This window comes from Meriones unguiculatus, chromosome 19 (assembly GCF_030254825.1).
Source record: "Meriones unguiculatus strain TT.TT164.6M chromosome 19, Bangor_MerUng_6.1, whole genome shotgun sequence".
NCBI lineage: Eukaryota > Metazoa > Chordata > Mammalia > Rodentia > Muridae > Meriones > Meriones unguiculatus.
Genome location: NC_083366.1, coordinates 44,104,751 through 44,127,984, shown reverse-complemented (window position 1 = coordinate 44,127,984; position 23,234 = coordinate 44,104,751). Strand labels below are relative to the sequence as shown.

Below are 23,234 nucleotides of genomic sequence, written 5' to 3'. Positions count from 1 at the left end.
ACCAAGAGAGAATTGTTGTTCATAATTATTTCCCTTCCTTAGAATCTTACATTCTTTCTATCATCTCTTTCATGATGTTTGTGTACAGAGAGGGATTCTTTATTCAATATTTGACCACCATGCCACAGCATTAGTAAATTAACCATAGTGTTATCATGAATCTCTCTCTGTAGTCACTCACTACTGTGAAGAGCGATTTCCCATAAACTTAGCTGACAGTTATAATAATCTACATGCTTAACTTTGATATTTAGAAGTCAATTTGAAAGACATAAGGTATATGTAACAGAAAAACTCCTTTAACTCCTCTCTAGATCCTATGGCCTCTCAAGTAGATGGCTGTTCATTGGCTAAAATATCAAGTATGGATTCTTTTATTGGAATTGGTCTTAATTATATTAGAAGTTTATTGCACCAGAAACATGTGTAACACTATTGACTTAGTGAGTATAGTTTTATGTGTTTACTGCATTAGCACTAGTTCCATGGTACAACTGGTGACAATACTCCAAAAGTCAACTCCATAGTGGCTTCCAGACTCTGACAATCAGGCAACATAGGGGGATCTCCCACATCAATGCCAACCACATTTCCTCATATTGTTGAAGCGGAGTATATGCTGCTTAAAGAATTTAGATCAACCAGGTAGTTCCAGTGTGCATTCAAAATGAGTTTCAACTGCAAGGATGGTGTGAGGGGCTTCATAAACCTGACTGTCCAATATCTCTTGGGAAGCTAACACTGATCTCAGGGATTTAACTTAGTAAAGATATGGTTCTCAGGAATCCTTTTCTATTCATTCAAGTACATTCCCACAGATTCCTTAACAGCTGTCTTTTGTATCCTTCCAAATGCCCCAACAAATATGCAAGATATGTAGAGGTTGGATTTTGTAATGGAAGTTGGATTTTGTAATGGAAGTTTTATATAGACCACCATTTCCGTAGACTAATACTACCTGCTTCAGGAAACCATACTTTAACTTCTTTTTTTCCCTTTCTTTTATTTTAAATTAAATTTTTACTTTTATATTAATTACAGTTTATTCACTTTTTATCCCAGCTATTGCCCCATCCCTCATCCTATCCCAATCCCACCCTCGCTCCCTCATTTCCTCTTATGCTCCTCTCCAAGTCCACAGATAGGGGAGGTCATCGTCCCCTTCCATCTGACCCTAGCTTATCTGGTCTCATCGGAACTGGCTACACTGTCCTCCTCTGTGGCCTGGCAAGGATGCTCCCCCATCAGGGAGAGGAGGTCAAAGAGCAAGCCACTGAGTTCATGTCAGAGACAGTCACTGTTCCCCTTACTAGGGAAGTACCTACCTAGATATTAATCACACTTGTTTTATTTTTTTAAATTTTATTTATTTTATTTTATTAGTTACACTTTATTAACTTTGTATCCCCCCATAAGCCCCTCCCTCCTCCCCTCCCTGTCCCACCCTTCCTCTCCCTTCTTCACACAGGCCCCTCCCCAAGTCCACTGATAGGGGATGTCCTCCTCTCCTTCCTTCTGATCTTAGTCTATCAGGTCACATCAGGAGTGGCTGCATTGTCATCTTCTGTGGCCTGGTAAGGCTGGTCCCCCCTCAGGGAGAGTTTAATCACACTTTTTAACATTGGTGTTGGACATCATGGCCAACCTCAAGCATATTTCAGCCATTTCTTCCAAAGCACACAATTGTGTGGGTTATCATGAATGGCATCATTACATCTTTTCCTATAATCTATGTTATAAGCCTATAATCTAATAACAGCACTATGAAGTGTTTAGATTGCTGTAACTGGGACTCTGTCATGTGATCAGAAAGAGTTGGCATCTGGCTAAGGGGTCAAGAAGGAGCAGAGGACACTCAGAACTGCTAAACATAATGCCCTTCCAGATGTGTTCCACTAATCAACAGTCTCTTGGTTGGTTCCTTCCTCTGAAGTTGTTTATCTGTCAACAGTATTTTAGGAAAGAACCCAGGTCTGGGTGAGTAATCTTCTCCCCACAGACCCCTCTTTCTTCAGCCACACAAGTTTATCATAAATTTCACAGCCTCAAGCAGCACATTCCGAACCTGATGTGCAGCTTGGGTCCCTGCTACACATTCACCTCCAGCATTCCTATCTACCAAAGAAGACACAGAGAGAATTTTTTTTCATTTCCACTACATTCTACAGATGAAAGAAACATATAAGAAGCAGTAGGAAGTAAAGAGAAAGTATAGGAACTGAACTTCTCTCCATTTAATAATCTGTGAGTTGAACCACAGAAGATATTAATGTGTTAAATAATTAACAATTGAGAGGAAACTGAAAGTCTTCCTACAAAGAAGACTTATTAGACTCAGAGTAAAGAACACATCAAATACGTGAGAGAAGATGCTGAAGAGTTGCAACTTCAGAGAAGCACAGTTGAAGGTGACTCCTGAAGAGATACAATAATATATCATGTTTGAAACACAACATGTTCTATTAAAAATAGCCTAATAAGTAATTTAAAGTGATGTTGCATGGTGATTATTTTATTTTATTGTGAAAACTGGCTTATGAAAATGGCTTTCTTAAGGTATTTCTAAGTAAGTATTCTAATTAATATAGCTACATTTTATGCCAAATGATTATTTAATGTGCTTGAATGTTTTATATAGTATATACTTTCCTCCTTGCTATGATTAAAATACCTGAGAAAAGGAGCATAATAAGAAATACAGTTGTTTTTGTTTGTTTGTTTGTTTTTTGGTTCATAGTTTGACAATACATCATGAGGTAGATAGCTCACCAAAAGTGCAATCAAGAAGAAAAGAAAAATGAATGTTCATCTCTTTCTAGATAACTTTATTGAAATGATAATTTCTCTTGTGTAATCAATTAGGGGCTCATCCTGAGGGAAGTCTGATTTCTATCTCACAGAAATCATTTATTCCTTATAGCTCTTTACCTAACATTGGGGCCTTGGTAAATTTCTCTCAATCACCGATCTTTCAGCTATTGCTGTCATTATTTGGGTCTTGTTTAGAGTACCATAATGTTGAGATTTCATGCTTGCAAAGATTCAATCTCTGCAGACAACATCTTTGTCCTCTAGCTCTTACAATCATTCTACCCTTCTGAATTTTTCTCCTGAGTCTTGCATGCGAGGATATATTGCAGGTATATTAGGTCAGATGGACAACTTATAGTCAATTGTTCTCTGACATTTGACCTGCTGTGGCTTTCTGTAATGCTCTCTTTGCAAGAAAAAGAAGCTTGTTTGATGAGGGCTGAGAGCTACTACTCAAAATCTGTTACAAATTACTTTGGTTAGCTTGGTGTGAAGATACACACCCTTAATCTCAGCACTCAAGAAGCAGAGGCAAGGGGAATCTCTGTGAGTTCAAAAATACTTTGGTCTAAAGAGCGAGTCCCAAGACAATCAGGACTATACAGAGAAGCTCTGTCTTGAAAACACCCAACAAAACCAAAAAGCACCACTACCACCACCATATTGTGTGTGTGTCTGTCTGTTTCTGTGTGTAAATTTTAGGTGAACATAAACCAATATAACTTTCTATGGCTTTTAGAAACATCCTTAGTGCATTATTGTAGCTAGCACCCCTCCATCACTGTTTCTCTGTAATTATACCCCCATTAATTTAATTACTTACATTTTTTCCCACTTCGCGTGTCCTGCCATAATATTCTCTAGAGTGCCTTCTCGCTCATCCTTTCTGCACCTTTTTGGCTTTCCTGGCTTATCAGATTCTCTAAAATCTAAAGCCAGAGCCAGGGCCCGCAAATAAGAAACAAAATGTGGCTTTAGTCTTTCTGAGTCCAGGTTACATCACTCATTATATTTTTACGTTCCATACAATGACCTGAAATTTTCATGAATTTATTTTTCCATACAAATGAATAGTAAGTAATATCCTGTGTATATATACTACACTTTCATTATCCACACCTTGTAGTTTTTTAGGGGGTGGATAAAAATATTTACATTTTTCCAGTTTGGGGCTAGTGACAAAGAACATGACTGAGAAGAATTTAACGAGTAAGATGTCGAATTTTTTTTTTGAATTTTTAGAATATGACAGTTAGTTGCATATGTTTGATCTGATCGCCTTTTAGTTTTTTGAGAATTCCCCATACTGACTTCCCAATATATATTCACCAAAATTTGGTTCACTCAATTTCATGAATAATATAGTACTAGAATAAAAGACAGATGTTGACTCCAACCTTCTCATAGGAGGTGATTTCATCAGCTCATTTCCTTTAATAGATAATATATGAAGAAAAAAATAGAAAAAATATCATAATTGAATGGTATTATTTATGAAATACACCTCAGAGTTATCTTCAGAATATGCCACCCAAACACCATACAATATACATTCTACTCTCCATCCCATGGCAGTGTCTCTAAACACACCACATTATGAAATATAAAACAAAACTTAGCATGATCAGAAAAAAAAACTGTGATAATCAAATGTATTTTTTTCTGACTACAATGAGGTTAAGGTTAAAATCAACAGAAACTGTTTAGTAAGGAAAAAAAATCTTATGTAACATTATTGAGTGGCTCAAAGAAAAAAAATTAGAAAATTCTGGATTTAAATAAATTTGACAACATAAAATTTTCTTGAACTGGTAAAAATCAAGCAATCAAACAACCACAAAGTTCCAAAATATACAGCTTTATGTGCCTAACTTAAAAAGTTTCTCAAGAAAAATTTAATGTCTTAATAGCCAAACTCAAGAATTTGAAAAAAAAAAGGAAAAAAATCCCAATCAAGTAGATGTCAGGAAATAACAAGTCAGATCAGATATTAATGAAGTAAAATCAAAGGAAACCAATACAAAAAGTAAACAGAGTAAATCTTTGAATAAAGGTGCTACAGACCTTTAACAAGAAGAAAGTAAGATAACACAAATTAACAATATAAAAGACCATCAAGGAAGCATTACAGCAGACACTAAGGAAATTCAGAAAAATTTTAAAAGTATATTATGAAGATCTATACTTCATGAAGTTAGAAAACCTCAAAGAAATGGATGCATTTTTTAGAATCACCCAAATCACTAATGTTAAACCAAGACCAACAACTTCAACTGACTTATAACAAGGAGATAGAAAGACTAATAAAATTTTCTGACAAAAAGGGTACATCCAGATGAATTCAGAACAGAATTCTATCAGAGTTTGAAAAAAAGAAAGCCTATAGCCAATATTTAAGTTAAAAAATAAATTTAAAAAGGCAAAAATAATAAAAAGAAACAGAAGGAAGAGACAGGCATTTATCAAAAAAAAAATTATCTAACCTAATCAAGCTTACCTTCACTCAGAAGTGCAAGATTTGTTCTGCATATATGTCAATAAAGTTAAAAAAAAAAACATGAAGTGGCTTGAACATAAAAATGACATGATCATACAAATAAATGTAGAAGGAACCCTTGACAACAGTGTTATATCAAAGAAAAGTAGTTTCTTTATTACATTTGAAAGCACTCAATAAAAATTTTCAAAGTTAAAAATGAAAGCGTTTTGAGTATTCATATAAATGTAGTATGTTTTCCTTTTCCATCATTTCTAATTTTTTTATAATTTATTCATTATGTATCCTGATTGTTGCCCTCTACTTCAACTCCTCCCAGACCCAGCCTTCCTCCTCCCTCTTCCACCCTTTCCTCTTTCTCTAATCCACTGAAAAGGGGAGTTCTTCTCCTCTGATGCCTGCCATAGCTTATCAAGTCTCATCAGGACTGCCTGCATCCTCTTCCTCTGAGGCCTGGTAAGGCCACCTGGCTCTGGGCAAATGGTCAAAGAGCAAGCAATGTAGTTCATGACAGAGGCAACCCCTTGATCCCCTTAGGAACCACATGGAGACTGAGCTGCCAATAGGTTACATATTAGCAGTGAGTCTAGATCCCCTTCCTGCATGGTACTTGGTTGGTGCATCAGTCTCTGCAGGACAACCTGGGGTCAAATTATTTAGTTTTGTTGTTCTCCTTATGGGACTTCTGTCAACTTCTGTATTGTCAACAGAACAAAACAACAGTATACACGCTGGAAAATGATCTTCACCAACAGAGGGCTAATATCCAGAATATATAAAGAACTCAAGAAATTAGACACCAACAAACCAAATAATCCAATAAAAAATGGGGTACAGAGATAAACTGAGAATTCTCAATAGAGGAAAATCAAAATAACTCTGAGATTCCATCTTACACCAATTAGAATGGCTAAGATAAAAAACTCAAGTGACAACACATGCTGGAGAGGATGTGGAGAAAGGGGAACCTTCCTCCATTGCTGGTGGGAATGTAAACTTGTACAACCACTTTGGAAATAAATCCAGTGCTTACTCAAAAAGTTGGGAGTAGTGCTACATCAAGATCCAGATACATCACTCCTGAGCATACAAGAACATTTGCTCAACCATGTTCATAGCAGCTTTATTTGTAATAGCCAGAATCTGGAAACAACCCAAATGTTCCTCAGTGGAGGAATGGATCCAGAAATTGTGACACATTTACACAATAGAATACTACTGAGAATACTACTCAGCTGTTAAAAACAAGGTAATCATGCAATTTGCAGGCAAATGGTGGGAACTAGAAAAGATCATCCTGAGTGAAGTATCCCTGAAGCAGAAAGACACACATGGTACATACTCACTTATAAGTGGATATTAACCATGTAATATATAATAGCCATACTAAAATCTACCAATCTAAAGAAGCTAAATACTAAGGAAGACACCAGGGAGGATATTTAAATCTCATTCAGAATAACCAACAGAATAGACACCAGAAGTTTTGGAAGAGAGGAAACAGGATGGAAGACTACTATAGAGGATCCTCTGAAATAAATGTAATATTTTATCTTGAAAAACAAGGGGATTTGTCCTGGCTGTGTACCTCAGCAAATCACCACAATATTCCCCTAAATATGTGTGAAAATACTTTCATTCTTCCCACAAATGACAATTCTAACATGTATTCACAATAAAAGTCCAAAAGAAAATAGGGCTAGAGGAGCATACCTCCACATACTATGTGTGACAAATCCAAAGCTAACATCATTCTAAACAGAGAAAAAAAATTTGAAACTACCCCATTAAAATAGGAATGATACCAGGCTGTCCACCGTGATAATTTCTTTTCATTCAATTATTGAAAATTGAAATTATTTTCTTTAATTCATTTTAGTTATTCATTCAGTTCTTTTAAAATTAGAATAGATTTTAATTTAAATCTATTAATACTGATAATATTAATATTATAAACATAACCATCAGAGTAAAATCAATGTACATATTCATTACAATTCCAATTAAAATTTTTTATCATAGGTCACAGAAATAGGAAAAAAATCAAAAGTTTATATGGTACCACAAAAGAACCTAGATTAACATTCGAGATGTCAAGATATTGTTAAGACCTGGGGTCTCACACCTCAGGAGTTCAAGATCACGCTCTTCCCAGAAACTCCCCCAGACCACGACTCGTTGCAAAAGCAAAAGGTTTATTAACCATTGTGCAATGGGGTCACCCCTACCGGTCAGCAAAGAGTGGCACCGGGAGACAAAGGCCTTTAGGTTTTTAAAAGAAAAATTGCAGGAGATTTGAAGTTGCAGTTTTGGCAATTTAGGATTGGATGAGGAAGCTATAAAGTAAGATAACTGGTTAGTCTTAGGTGCTCAAGCTTGGCCTGTCCTGCCAAGTGTGGATGCAGCTGCAATTTAAAGTGGGGGTGGTTAGCTCATCCTTGAAGATTAGGGACTGCAGACTTTTGGCTGGAGGTCAAAAGCTACTCAGAAGAAGTCTGGTTTTGTTGCTAAGAAACACTATCTTGAAGGCAAGGTTCTGGTCGTTCTTTTTGCTGAGTGAAGGTCATTGCTTGCTTGCTTTTTTTTATATCTGTCCGCACAGATAGGGTCACATTCCTCCATTCTCTGGAAAGGTACTAAGAGGCTTTAGCTTAACCTGAACCTAAAACTCAAAACTATAGGCTTTAGAAGACATACAGGTTACAAAGTTAGTCTAACCCTTTCAAAATGTTATGGAACCAAATGTAGAGAAGCATTGTAGTGGAAAAACAAGAGAAATGTGGGTTAATGCAACAAAGATCCAAACATGACCATATCTACATTCATCTAATATTTACCAAAACACATGTGAGAGAAGACAACATCTATAGGAAAGAGAAAAAGAGCAACAAAAGCATCAATTTAGTGAAGAGTAAGCACACAGAGTGCAATAAATAAATCAGCTATATATCTGACAGAAGAACTCTATTCATTATATATAAAGAACTCAAAAAAACATACTCAAATGAAAAATAACTTACTTGAAAATGAACTGTGGATCTGAAAAAAAAAGAACTCTCAATATAATAAAGTTTAAAACATAAGAAATACCTCAAAAAGAGTTCAGCATCCATATAATTAGGAAAATTCAGTTAAAGCTGCTTTGAAATGTTATCTTACTCTTGTCAGCATGGCTAGGATCAAGAAAACAACAAAACGCTGCCAAGGATGTGGGGAAAGGAGAACCGCAATCAATCTTTCTGGGATTGAAAACAGGTGCAGCCACTCTGGAATCTGTGTGCATAAACATTTTTTAATCAAAGATCAAAGATTAATAAAAGTAATAGAGTAAACTCTGGGTCATACAAGCTGTAAAATCTCACTCTGAGTGAAAGATGAAATCTAATGGAAGAAGGGAAAATGTCCATGCCATTTAAGCTGACGTAGAAGACAAAAACATGGGAGAGAAGAAATCACATGGCAGGCAATAAGGCTTTGAGAACACAATGAGGAAGCCCCAAATACCGAACTTCTACTAGTGTTCATACTTTGATATTAATAACCTCATCTACAACTTAAAGTGATTTTTACTCAGTTATTTTTATTTTTACTGTTGTGAACAAATACTTGAGAAAGAAAATGAAGGGATTGTATTTTTATTGTCTCAAGGTTTGAAGGTACCATACATATCAGTAGGGAAGGTGGGCATGAAATTAACTCTTGACTGTGGCATTAAAAGTATAAGATGTCACAACTGAGTGGATTAGAGAAGAGACAGACAGAGAGACAGACACAGAGAGAGACATAAGGAAACAAAAACAGAAGCAGAGAGGTGGAGACAGAGAGGATACACTTTAAGCCTCGGGACCTGTCCTGTAGAGGTACACTTCGCTCAGCTCTTTCTGGTTTCCCAGTGACCCACTTCCTCCATTTAAGCCCAGTCATAAAGCTTCCACAGATCTCCAACACAGTTCCACCAGCTGAGACCCAAAGGGTTCCAACATATATACCTGTGAAGATGTCCTGCATTCACACCAGAATTATGAGCGAGAAATATCTTAATCTGAAGAAAGTATTATTGCCAAAACATTGACTAGAGAAATGGGTCAATCAGTGGAAGGAAAAACAATGAAAATACAGAATAATTGGAAATTTCTCAGATACCTGTTTTTTTTTAATAATTTTAATATCAATTTCATATCTTACCATTGACCATCTTTGGAAAGTTACTGTTCCATGAAAGATTTGTACCCTGTGTCATAGTGGATAGTTATAAGGATAGCCTGTCATGGTTCTCTACCCCAAGGAGGTGATAAAATGACATTTTCCACCTATATGTCATGTTTTAAATAAAATTACTGAAATTATTTAAATAAAAAAACTCCAATTATGTTTTATATATAATTGCAGAGTAGAAACTTGAATCTATGAACTCACCATACTCTTCTGTATATGAAACAGACAGGGGTTCAGGAGGCTGTGAATGATCTGGTATCAGTATAACATTTGATACTGATTTTGTACAGACAAACTTGATGTGTTGCTGGCATTTGGAAATTTAATTTACACATGAACGGCCTGGTTTCCCATGTCAAGACAGATACTGACTATGTGCCAAATAATGTGTAGGGCTTTGAAATTCAGTCGGATTATTGCCTCTGACATGAGTTTAGGAAAAAATATTGCCATCAAATTAATTATCTCTTGCTTTTATGTGATTTTCTAAGACATCAATGTAAATTTTAGAGGATCAACCTGAATGAAAGTAGAAAGTCATTTGCCTCATTTGCCAATCAAATATAGATTCTTCCTTTTTAATTTTATTTTATTTTACTAATTGCACTTTATTCACTTTGTATCCCCCCATAAGGCCCTCCCTTCTCTCCCAGTCTCACCCTTCCTCCCCCTTCTTCACACATGCCCCTCCCCAAGTCCACTGATAAGGGAGGTCCTCCTCTCCTTCTTTCTGATCTTAGTCTATCAGATCACATCAGGAGTGGCTGCATTGTCATCTTCTGTGGCCTGGTAAAGCTGCTCCCCCTCAGGGGGAGGTGATCAAAGAGCAGACCAATCAGATTATGTCAGAGGCAGTCCCTCTTCCCGTTACTTTATATCCCACTTGGACACTGAACTGCCATGGGCTACATCTGTGCAGGGGTTCTAGGTTATCTCCATGCCTGGTACCTGGTTGGAGTATGAGTCTCTGGGAAGACCCCTGTGTTCAAATTTTCTGGTTCTGTTGCTCTCCTTGTGAGGTTCCTAACCTCTCCAGATCTTACTATTTCCCACTTCTTACATAATATTCCATGCACTCTGCCCAACAGTTGGCCATAAGTCTCAGTGTCTGCTTTGATAGTCTGCATGGTAGAGCCTTACAGAGGCCCTCTGTGGCAGATTTCTAGGTTGTTTCCTGTTTTCTTCTTCTTCTGATGTCCATCCTCTTTGCCTTTCGAGATGGGGATTGAGCATTTTAGTCAGGGTCTTCTCTCTTAATTAGTTTCTTTAGATGTACAGATTTTAGTAGGTTTATGATTCTTCCTTTTAAGAGGAGGTTAATGTTATTAATGTTTTTAGTATTAAATAAGTAGAAGGTATTAACAATTGTCATATAACACATTGAAATATATAGAGCACTTTTTATGAAGACATGTTATCCTTAAGCGTACATTCAAAAATCATTAAAAATGGATTATTAAAATGCATGTATGTCCCCGAGATTGTAGCAAATGTTACCATGAACATGCACACATCTCAGGAGTCTGAGATAAGTGTCAACTTTATATATGTCAACACGCAGGCAGTAGGACAATATATACAGAGCAAAACAAACAAAAAAACAAAAGCCCTGATTCTTCCTCAGCTGACTGTAATAATGCAAGCTCTGACCAGACAAGGTTCTCTTCATTTTCTTCAATACCAGGATGAACCTAATGACAAAACTGATGCTCACATTATTACTATTTGTGTTTGATTGTCATTATTCATTATAAGCGACTGATTATACCTAAGATAATGTCAGTAGTGTAAATCCTCAGTCAGAATCATGAATTTCCATGTGCCTAAGCCTGGGTGCCTTAAATATCCCTCCGTCATCTAAAAACTAGAGGTAAGGATCAAGTGTATGGTTTCTTAGATGAAACTGATTGTAGAATATATAAATATATATATATTTTTTTCTGACAGGTTACATAAAAGACCAGAAAATTGTCATTTGTATTTTTTCAAAGCCAATGGATGAACTCGTACTTTCTTACTTAACATGGGAGTCCAGGGATAGTAGTAATAAGTAGTTGGAAAGAGTTCACGTTGCCAGGGGAGGTACTGTTCCAGTGGCTGTGAGGGATATCTATGGTGCTTAGTGGCCAAGCTTCACATGGACCTTTCTCACAAACTCTGTTCTCGGCAGGTAAAGTGTTTCAAAATTTATCATTCTCCACAGATGTCACGTCATTCAAGAAGGAAAAAAAAAGTAGGCGGGTGAGAAGATGGTTCACCTTACTGAGTATCCTCATGATGAGCTCCTGGAACTCTTTTTCAACTCTGTTTCTTCAACTATTGATAGAATAGTATCAGCGACTCCTGGTGAAGGGCTTATTTCCATCAGTAAGTGGTGCAGAGGGTTGTCGCAGGCATGCAATATGCTGAGTATCGTTTTCAAAAAGTCTTCAAGCTATGCAACAGTAATTAAGCAATTATATTGACATAAATGATATTGATTAGGATGTGGTACATTTATATTTTGATAAGAGAAGTATAGCTAAAATGTATATTTGTAATATTATGGAGACGTAAAATATATTTTGTAAAACAAATTTTGAATTGTAAATTTCAACAAATACATTATCGTAAATAGTAGCTACTTTTTTACTAATGAAACATCATGTTGTTCTTGTCTTTTCTTCTGAAATTGTTCCATATGAACCCCATTTTAGATCTTTCCTATATAATTTTGTTGTTTGTCCACCCAAAAAACTAAAGCATTGTTAGGCTTCAGTAGATGCCCAGATGACTTGATGCAGAAAGGTGATTGTCACCAATGTGAGTGGCATGTGGCCCAAATCACTTCAGTAAGATTCATCATAACAATCACACTTTTCACAATTATGCTTATCTAAGATGGATAGGCTTTAGGTGATGTGAAAACAGAGATTTAATAAAGAAATCATGTCATTCATGATTGTATTCCTCAGTCTACTTCACTCTCTGTCCGTGGCTCTAGCAGAGCAGCCCAGCTGTCAAGCATGAGCTAATGAAGATCAATAGCACAGTGTTGCTTTCAATACCAGCACCAGTGGGAATCTCAGTGGAGTCAGATCTCTCAGTATGTGTTCACTGTCAGCACTATACATGAAGCTCAGTTCTAATTTAAAATACTTGCTGTGTTGATATGTTTAAGCAACTCTGTAGCAATGAATATAAAGTGTAGAATGTTATGAAACAAACATTGTGAAGAAAAACATATGAAGATATGAAGGAAAAGGACACACCAAATGGTGATGGCTTCTGGGAGCATTGTGGTATATCACTAATAGTGAGTGATGGAGTTGGAGGAAGCACAGACTTCCAATCTTACTGGGCATGCTGGCAGTAAATGCTTTATTAACCTTCTTAATCTTTACTTTTCTCAACTAATGTGATAATATTCCATTTTGTAGCAACACTGCAGTAAAGTCAATACAGTAGTTTATGAAGTGTCTACCAATGTTGAATGTCATAAAAATGTCATTTCTTCCTCTACCTTAACTTCACATCATTACTTCCATATGATGTTCAAATAAAATTGTTTCAAGATAAGTTATGGCAGGAGATCAGATAGGAATAATTATAACAATTACAAGTTATAGTTGTCAAAATAAGTTGATCTTTCCATCACATTTGAGGGCATTCTGCCATTCTGAAGAACATTATACAATCTTTTTGTGATCGTCATGGTTTTTTTTTTTTTTTTTCAGTAAATCCATAGGAAATGACCAATAAATCAGAGAAGAATAACATATAAATAAGATGCAAACTTGGCTCCAAAAGATTCCTGAGAATCAAGAGGAGGGGTTAGTAGCATCAATTGTTGCCAAAGAGGCAGCATTAGTAATATCTAAGAAATACAATTGCACATTCATTCTTCTGCATCTACACAATGTACATTTAAACATAGGTTCACAGTTCAGGACAGTTTCCTACAGAATTATTAAGAAAATCTGGTAACTGGACAATGCTAAGCTGGGGTTCTCTAAATGAACAATTTATAACTTAGTTACAAAATTACTTAAAATTTTATTTTCTTATAATTCATCAACTATATAACATGATTTTTTTTCCATTGCTCACTCAGCATTTTCTGAAAGATGTGATCATAACATCTATAGAGTGCTCATTATCTACATTCTGTAGGTCTGTAGATCAGACCTACAGAATGGCTGATCCAGTGTCCTGCTTGAACACTTTAAGATAAATCCAAGGACTGGGGACTCATTGAAATTTTTTTTGGCTTCCTCTTTTGTTTCTGGGGTGTCGAGTGAAAAAGTGTGGCAGCTTTTGAAAGTCTTGGCCATAAGCTCTTGCTGTACGAGTAATTGTAGGGTCTGTAAATGTTAAAATAGTAACTCAGTGAGTTGAAGTTCATCAAATGAATTCACAATCAGAATATGAATGCATTTAATAAATGTATAATTTTAAAAGTGTTACATATACCTGAAATGACTATTTCACCTACTGTTTTTTCATTAGTTCTGAAATCTCTGTTTTTCTTTCATTTAAGAGCCTAGGCTCTGAGCCATTTCCTTTCTTAATGTTTCTGTGTTTCTTCTCAATATTTATGTTTTGACATGAAGTCCTTCATATAACAAAACAGTGAATATTTTAAAATTTACTCTACTCTGGGACTTCAGTTATAGCTCCAGCAAATATGCATTTATACCTACTACTCTCCTCTTTCATTCACTCAAAACTGATGTTTCCTTTAACTAGGTGTTATTAAATTAGACAATTCTTTCTATAAACACTGCATATATACAATTATACCTTTAAAAGTTAATCATAAATCCTGAACGGAATTGTGTGGACAAAAATCAGTTACCAATTTTGACATTTTAAAAAATGTCTAAATAATCCAAGAGATGGTTGCTCACCCCTTTAATCCTATCACTCGGGAAGCAGAGGCAGATGGATCATTGAGTTTGAGGCCAGCCTGGTCCACAAAGTGAGTTCCAGGACAGCAAAGTCTACACAGAGAAACCCTGTTTGGAAAAAAAACAAAGCAAAAATTTAATTAAAAAAAAGTCTAAACAAGGAGTAGTTAAAATAAAAAAATATAATTCAATATGCATGTATTAATCATATTTATGTACATAAACATTTACTTAAATTATTTAAAATATATCATTTTACATTAATAAATGTATAAGTATTTAACCATATTTAGTTAACTATATTATTTAAAATATTTGTTATTAAAAATAAATCACAAATATTGTGACAGTTTAATAGACTACTCAGAAATGTAGGCCGTTAAAGGCTAGAATATGAAATTTCAGAAAATCATGTGAGTAAAAAGAAATCAAGAAATATATTTATTATATATTTTGAGATATATTCTCTGGGTACCATTTGTTGGACTGAAGCCTAATATATTTTCTCATCTTGTACACTGAGTAACTATGTACAGATAACATACAACCATCAGGCAGAGAGAAGCTACTCTATTTTCCTTTTGTTATTAATTTTCATGTACAACATAGTTTAAGTATATCTTTACCCTCTCCCAAATAGTTGTACATAGCTCCCCACTTTCACACCCACTCAACTTCATGTTCTCTTTCTGGTTTGCTTTGCCTTTCTCTCTTTGAAACCAAAACAAAACGAAACAAAAGTTGAAATCAAGACAAACAAAAATAAGACAAATATATAAAAAAAAAAAACAAATGAAACATAATTTCTCCTAGCACCTCAAAACCAGCAACATAGTGTCTGCTAGATTTGGGGTGCTGACTGCTCCTGGGTATGGAACCTGTTCTGCAGTGTGGTTGATATACTCATTTACATTCCATCAAAGAAAACGCATTTTTTTTTCTTTCCCAGCAGGTATCAATTGTAAATAGCTTCTTGGATAGGAGTGGTACTCTGTGCCCTTCTCAAGACTAAGATATCCATGTTAAAGAGAAAAAAGAGAGCCAACCCCTGACACTATTAGCTATGCTAGCAGGCAGGAGCCAGCAAAGCTGCACTCTGAATGGCTCCACCTAGCAGCAGGTGCTGAGACTCACAGCCAAAGGAAGCATAGAGTCTTGTATAAAAGTGGGGAATGATAGAAGGACCTAGAAATGACAAGAGCTCCACAGGACCAACAGAGCCAACTAACCAAGGCCCAGAGAGGCTAGTGGAGACTAAAGCACCAACGAAGGACCACACATTGACTGGGCCTAGTCCCCCTACACAGATGTAGCAGATGGACAACTCAGGCTTCATGTGGGTTCCCTAGTATAGGGAGGGGTTGTCTTTGACATGAACCTAGGTACCTGCTTTTTGATCACTTCCCCATGGAGGGGCTGCCTCCCCAGGCCACAGGAAAGAAGATGCATTCAGTCCTGATGAGCTAGGGTAGGTTGGTGGGGTAGGGGAGCTCCTGTTGTCCAAAGAACAGGAAAGGGGGAAGAGGGAGGGAGTGTAACACAGAGAGGAGAGAAGAAAAGGGGCTACAATCAGGATGTGAACAAAGAAATAAAGAAATAAATAAGTAAATGAATAAAGTTTTTAAAAGGAAAAAAGAAAGAACATGAGCCTGAGATGATGGATGACTCCAGGAAACAGCTTCTAGACACAACAAGGGGATACAAATATAAATGCCCAGAAATTTTGCCTACTTCCAAACCAGTACTCCTGTTTCTTTTACAAGAAAGAAATCTTATACAAGATAACTAGCATCAGGAAGAGTGTGAACAGCTAATCGATCCAACACTTGGCTTGGTTTCAGTTTAAGTTAGAACTGGTCAATCCATGGAATGCAATGCACAAGGATGAAATTCTCAGCTAATGGATATCTACAGTGTACTCAATACATGTATCAAAGAACACTGGCTCCCTACAAGCACAATCAGGACCACAGAATATTTTCTCTTGGACAACTTTTAGAGCTTTATGTCATAGTATATTTGTATATTGTATAAAGTATATTATACTTATATTATACTTAATATAAGCTTGTAGTAACATAAATTTAGAGAACACTGTGAAATGTCTCAGCATTTAATACAAGTCAGAGGATTTTCTTGCGTGGTTTTATTATTTTTCTAACATTCCTGGCTGATGTTTCTTTTCTTCTGGAGGTATACTATTAAAAATTTGACCCATGATGGTTTTTCGTCTAGGTTAAAGTGTAGTACAACTCTTGGCTCCTGGCTTTATGTGTGAAAAAAAAAATCTGAAAGTAAAAGAAACACAATTTTAAGGAACATGTTTGATGAGAAGTCATCGGTGCTCTGAAACAGGAGGAAAGAAAAAATTGTGAGTAAAAGAACAATAGCATACCTACTACAAACATAGAGGCACATTTTGGCATGCCCGTTGTAACACTGGAGACTTATCTCTTTTTCCCTCCTTGATTTCCACTGTTCTTGATCACATAACATACAGTTATCAAGAAGATTCAGCCCTGCACTTGTCTAGGCCTCATCTGTAGGTATGTACCAGGAATGTTTTAAAAAGCTTCCTAGAACTTACGAGTTTCAGAGAAGCTATGGTATTTCCTCCCATCTTGAATCTACTGCAGTTTAATTTTGTTCTGTTCCATTCACCCAGTTCATGGCTAAGTTCTTCTCCATTAAATAACTCTAGTTTCTCAGTGAAGATGCCTCTTCCTGCTTCTCAGGGACTGGTGTGTGCTTTCATAAATGAATGTGTATTACCTGAAAGATAATGGTAATTTCTGTTTAACTATAGTGCACTACCAGTAAAATCAGGACCATCCATTGTCAAAAGATGCCAGGCTTTCGACAATTTACCAGTAGCCTTTGAATTTCTGTAGCCAACTTGCTGATGTTCTCAGACATTATAATGGCATTGTCGAAAAGGTCTATGAAGGATACCTCACCAGTGCCAAGTGCTCTGGCATCTATGGATGCAGAGGCCACATTCTCCCACAGGAGCAGGTTTGACACCAGTAGCATCAGGATAGTTCCTGATTATCAAACTAAACTGATATACTATTATTATCAAGCTATACTGATGAAAAAAACAACTTAAATTTCATGTGATTTTTGTTAAGTCCCATTTTCCCTGCATGTATTTATTTATTTATTACTTATTTATACAAAAACAGAAGCTCTATTGAGAACCATGTTTCTGAGATTATCAAGACTATTTTAAAAATACTACTATAAACTTGCTTAGTCTTGACTTTGACAGCTTCCTGCTAAACTGCTGTATTAAAGAATGACTATATTACCCAGAATAAAGTAAATAACTATATTTACATACACACACACACACACATTTGGAAGAGTTGCTTTGGTAAAATTTTGGTTGGCTATCAGAAGTGACACTGAAATTTTTAAATATTTGACCATAAGTAATTTCTAAGTGAGACATTTAGAATCATTTACCACAGACACTTTAATGTTAGAAATTTATGTTGATTTTCAGTGATCTGATTCTCCAAAACTTTGTCTCTAACTCAGCATGCAGTGTTTGCATTTTGACAAATACAGTACACTTTAATCTCCTGTATCTTCACACCTGGTAAGAGTCAAAACATGATTGCTTGTTGTGTAGTAATAAAAGCTATGACAATCTAGTAGTGAAACAATACTGAATACTGCCATTACTAACTCACAAGAAAGGTATGGACTGCTCTTTTACTAAAGTCTCAGACTGAGTTCTCTATGTAATATTTTTTTGTAATTTAATCAAAAATATCTTAAAATTTTACATGATGAAAAAAGACTTAAAATTTATGTGATTTTTGTTAAGTCCTATTTCTCTCCATCTATCTATTTATCTATCTATTTATTTATTTATCACTTTGCATCTTGATCCACAGCCTCCTCTTCTCCCAGTCCCTCCTTCACACACCCCTTTCTCCATTCCCCCATTTCCTTCTCTTCAGAGAAGGCAGAGGTCCACCACGGGTACCAATCAGCCTTGGTATAGTAAGTTTCTGCCAGACTAGGAACTTTCTCTTGAGGGAGCTCAGTGAGGGGAATGGGATCAGAAGGCAGGCATCAGAATCAGGACCCCTGCTTCAATGACTGGGAGATCCACATGAATACCAAGCTGCACAGCAGCTACATATGTGCATGGAGACTAGGATCAGTCCTTGTATGCTCTTTGGTTGTAAGTTCACTCTCTATGAGCCCGCATTGGCCCAGGTTAGTTAACCCTTTAGGTTTTCTTGTGGTGTCTTCTAGCATAACTCCTCTGAGGGGACTTTCCCAGAAGCTGATGGAGACAGATGCAGAGACCCACAGCCATATCCTAAGTCTTATTAATAGACACTGGAAGGCAGAATGCCTGCACTATGCTCTCTTTACCCCACAGGAACGTGCCTGATACACCTGGCTCTTTCGAGTATATATGTAGCAGAGACCCCATCTATACTGCTGAGACTCATTTCTGCAAATGTTGTTGCTTCTAAATCACCAACTTTCCCTTTTAAGCCCTGAGCACAGAAGCCCTAGTAATCTTCATTTTATCTATATTGTTTGCTCTGTGAAAACAATCCTCTTTAGACTTTTGACAATGATCTCTGCGGGATCCTCCATAATTTGCTGATTCAACAGTCAAACAAACAGATAGATTTCTAACACATCAATAGTTGCACTGTCAACACAAAAGAAACATGATATAGAAAACAAGTTAAAAATTACTTTTTACATTTTTTAACATTACTGATAAATAATTTCTGGAAAAAAAATTGAAATTGGGTGTGGTGATGCACAACTTTAATCCCAGAATTTGGGAAAGCAGAGACAGGCAAATCACTGTGAGTTCAAGGCTGGCCTCATCTATAAATGATTCCAGGACTTCCAAGGCTGTGCAGAAAAACCTGGTCCTGAAAAAAATAAATAAATAAATAAATAAAAAACGAAACAAAAATGTGATTCTCAGTAATCTGAATTATATTCAAATTTATGACGCACAGAGCATGTTCATGATATACCAGGTCAATATTAAAGATTTTGCCTGAAGAACACAAATACTCACAAGTAAGAGGACCTAAACATGCTGTAGTATGCAATTTTGCTAAAAAAGCTTCTTGGCTAAATAATTCACCTAGTATTAAATAACACATATTATAGACTTTAATTTCACATGAATGTCTTGCTTTCTGACTTTACTATGTGCAATATAAAAATAATAGTTATCTATCTTTGTATGTATGAATGTATGTATAAGTGTGCTATCCAATATTACATGAAGAATTTCCATAATCTAACATGAAGTGAAGTAAATACTTTTGTTCTCTCTTTTCTTCTAAAATCCATTTCTCTCGTGTTTTCCTGCTCATATCATCTACAGAACTTTATCAGCAACTGTTAATAAATACAGCAGTGTTAGGCATATAACCCCAAAACCTCTGTTTGATCAGGAGTGTAAGACTCATGTCTGTTATCATTGTCTACCCTAGTCTTCAGCACCTAATGTCTTGATGTTTGATTCAAGTGGGCAAACACATGTTTAAGAAGCAAGAAACAAGAAAACATTTCCTTTTTCTTTCTGAGTTGTGACAATATGAAAACACTGACTCTTTTGTTCCTCATACATTACCACTTAAGAATCTCAGAAAAACATATAAGGGTCCCCATGTTGGTCAACCACTTTGAAGTGTATGCTACATCCCTGTGAAGATGCTTGCAAGACTGCAAAATTTCTCCTAAGCTTCGTTTTTGTGTTACTTGAATAAATACAATGTCTGTTAATGCAAAATAAACAAGACAGGCCTCTGACGAAAGGAGTTCATCTAATAACCTCAGAGAATCCCCATAGTGTTCATATTTAAGGAAAGTGCATGACTGAGATGTTACTTACAGGCACAGGCTTGAGTCAATGACTTCTGCATCTCAGAAAAGCTCCACCACAGAGTGTGGCCCACTGCTACCGTGAAGTCCTGTTCTCAGTTAACATTCTAATTCCTATATACTCCAGCAAATTGCCCCCAAGGCCATTCACTGCTGTAATAGGAAGGAAATAAAAATTCAAAACCTGTTAGGTCTCATCAGGAGGGGCTGCATTGTCTTCCTCTGTGGTCTGGTAAGGCTGCTCTCCCCCACCCCCTCAGGGGGAGGTGATCAAAGAGCAGGCCAATCAGTTCATGTCAGAAGCAGTCCCTGTTCCCCTTACTATGGAACCCAGTTGGACACTGAACTGCCATGGGCTACATCTGTGCAGGGGTTCTAGGTTATCCCCATGCATGGTGCTTGGTTGGAGTATGAGTCTCAAGAAAGATCCCTGTGTTCAAATTTTTTGGTCTGTTGCTCTCCTTGTGGACCTCCTGTCCTCTCCATATCTTACTATTTCCCACTTCTTTCATAAGATTACCTGCATCCTGCCCAAAGTTTGGCCATAAGTCTCAACATCTGCTTTGACTCCTGATAAGACCTAACAGACTAGGATCAGAAGGATGAAAAAGAAACCCTCCCCTACCAGTGGACTTGGGAAGGGGCATGCGTGGAGAAAGGTGAGGAAGGGAGGGATTGGGAGGGGAGGAGGGAGGGAACTAGAGAGAGGATACAAAGTAAATAAAGTATAATTAAAAATAAAATAAAAAATTAAAAAAATAAAAAAAATTCAAAACCTAGATAAGGTTCTAATGACCTTATTGCTTCTGGAAATGTTAGCAGTTTCATCGCTATTGTCATAAAACTGCTGAATATATGTCTCTCTACTATTTGCATGGTATAGTTAGTGTCCACGTCATTTTAGAGCTCTCTAAAGCCAAGTTAGTACATAATCACTGATGAACATACTAGGCCAGATGTAGAATTTTGTATTCTATCACATCCTCCCCTTGCTCATGCTCTTGCATCCTTTCAGTAGAGGCTTATAAACTTTGGGACTTTTTGAGGGTATGATGTATGTATCCATTCAATATTGAACCAATATGTCAAAGTATTAATCAGAATCTTACAGCAGCTTAAATGGCCATTACTCCTGTAATCAGAATTGTTCTCTCACAACTGTTTTGTTGGACATGCAGTGTTGTGCTTGTTCCTGGCATCAACATATAAGGGAGTCCTCTCATTGCTGTCAGTTCTTTTTATGCAGATCCTTTAGTGTCTTTGAAACTATGAAACAAGTAGCATGGAGGAAGATTCCACTTCAATCCCAATCTGATTTTTCCTTATCATGGAGAGAGACAATGAAATATATTTGCCACTGAGTCTACTCAATTCCTTCTGACATGTGTCCACCTGTAGTCTGAACAATCCGAATGGTGTAAGACGACTTCGAGAACTTGCTGTCTACTAAATCATAGTAAGGTAACACATGCCAGGCATTACATTAGTATGTCATTTAATAAACTTAAAGCTCTCAGGAATGTTTTTCCCCGTGTCTCTATATAATATCTTACTCATTTTTTTAACAGCTGTCTTTAGATGTTCACCCATCTGTTTTTTTCTAGTGCATTGCTAAGTTATCAAGACCTGTGGATTTATCTTACATAATAATTTGGATATGGTAATCACACTCTCCTTAGGCCTTGTTCTGCCTACCTCAAGGAAGTGTAGAATTGCCTCTGAATTTTTCATTGATGTGAATTCTAAACAAAATCCTTGTATATGTTCAATATATCATGAATGGGTCTCATTCTCATATTAATATAGTCTTGCTAATGCTGTGACCCTTCAATAGAGTTTCTCATGTTGTGGTGACCCCAATCATATGTTATTTTTATTTCTACTTCACAGCTATAATTTTGCTACTGTTATGAGTTGTCATATAAGTATCTCTGCTTTCCAATGGTCTAAAGAGACCTTTGTGAAAGGGTCATCTAATCCCCGAAGGGATTGAGAGCCACTTCTCTAGAGTAAAACGTCAGGCATGGTAGAATGGGTGTGATACATACTTTTTAATACATTTTTTAAGCTTTTCTGTTTGTTATTTCTGATGCTTTGCCATGTCTTCACAAACCTTGCTAGATGTAGGCCACACATGCTGCAGTCAGCTACTTCTGGCTTTTGATTAGCTCTGTGTAATGGAGATGTTTAACTGGGATGAATGTTTTCTGTAAGGGCCTGGAGCTGGGTGAGCAAATTCCTCCCCACAGATAAATTTCTGGGAAAACAAGTGATTGCCTAACATTTCTCATCCTCAGGCAAAAGTGTCCAGAAAATTGTTCAGCAGATGCTTCACTGAACATCCACACACAGCATTCCCATGTTTAGTACAGAACTGTACACAATGTATCCTCTGAGGACAGGATTACTTTCCACACTTAAGATAAATTCAACCTTTTTCATTCTCATCGCTCTGTATTTATCCAGCCAGGGCTGCCCATAGACAAGAAGATTTTGGTTTTAGGGTGTAGTTATAATTTAGGCTTACTTAGGACATTTTATTTGTTTCCCAAATGTATCCCTTTAAAATTATCAGCATATACTAAAATGATAATAATTGGTTTTATTTTCAACATTTTGTTAATCTCTCATCTTCCTCCTTATCCTGTTTATCTTCTGCTTCTTTACTAGTCTCCCCTTTCTACTTAAAATATTAGTTATTTGATTATGTATAACATGCTTTGATTATATCATTTACGTCATCAACTCTTCTGTGTTTTACCCTCCATTCAACCTATGGAACTTTGCCACCATTTTACTCTTTTTTAGCTGCTGTTAAACTTATCAAGCCAAATTTGTGCTGTCAAAGTATTCTTGGATGTATGGATATTCACTGGAGCATGATCATTTTCACAAGGTCTGAGATTTTAGTGAAAACTGATTCAGTCTCTCAGTGACTG

At 36.4% G+C, this 23,234-nt stretch overlaps 1 protein-coding gene across 1 annotated transcript; it reads right to left on the bottom strand.

Annotated features, from left to right (window-relative positions):
- Positions 1 to 2,011: 2,011 nt before the first annotated feature.
- On the bottom strand, positions 2,012 to 22,743 carry LOC110542453 (prolactin-7B1-like). Its single transcript, XM_060372519.1, has 6 exons — positions 22,704 to 22,743; positions 17,281 to 17,456; positions 16,720 to 16,758; positions 11,827 to 11,957; positions 11,021 to 11,214; positions 2,012 to 2,115 (listed from the first exon to the last, which is right to left on the bottom strand). The coding sequence occupies exons 1-6, from the start codon at positions 22,741 to 22,743 to the stop codon at positions 2,012 to 2,014; spliced, it is 684 nt and encodes a 227-aa protein (XP_060228502.1).
- Between the last annotated feature and the right edge of the window lie 491 nt (positions 22,744 to 23,234).

Excerpts from the sequence above, each read along its gene's own strand:
- LOC110542453 (XM_060372519.1), bottom strand. The coding sequence starts at position 22,743 with ATGAGAATGAAAAAGGTTGAATTTATCTTAAGTGTGGAAA. Across the intron at positions 16,759-17,280 it reads CAGAAATTCAAAGGCTACTG|AGCACCGATGACTTCTCATC; the intron begins GTAAATTGTCGA and ends CTCCTGTTTCAG. Across the intron at positions 11,215-11,826 it reads TCAATAGTTGAAGAAACAGA|GTTCATCCTGGTATTGAAGA; the intron begins GTTGAAAAAGAG and ends TTTTGTCATTAG.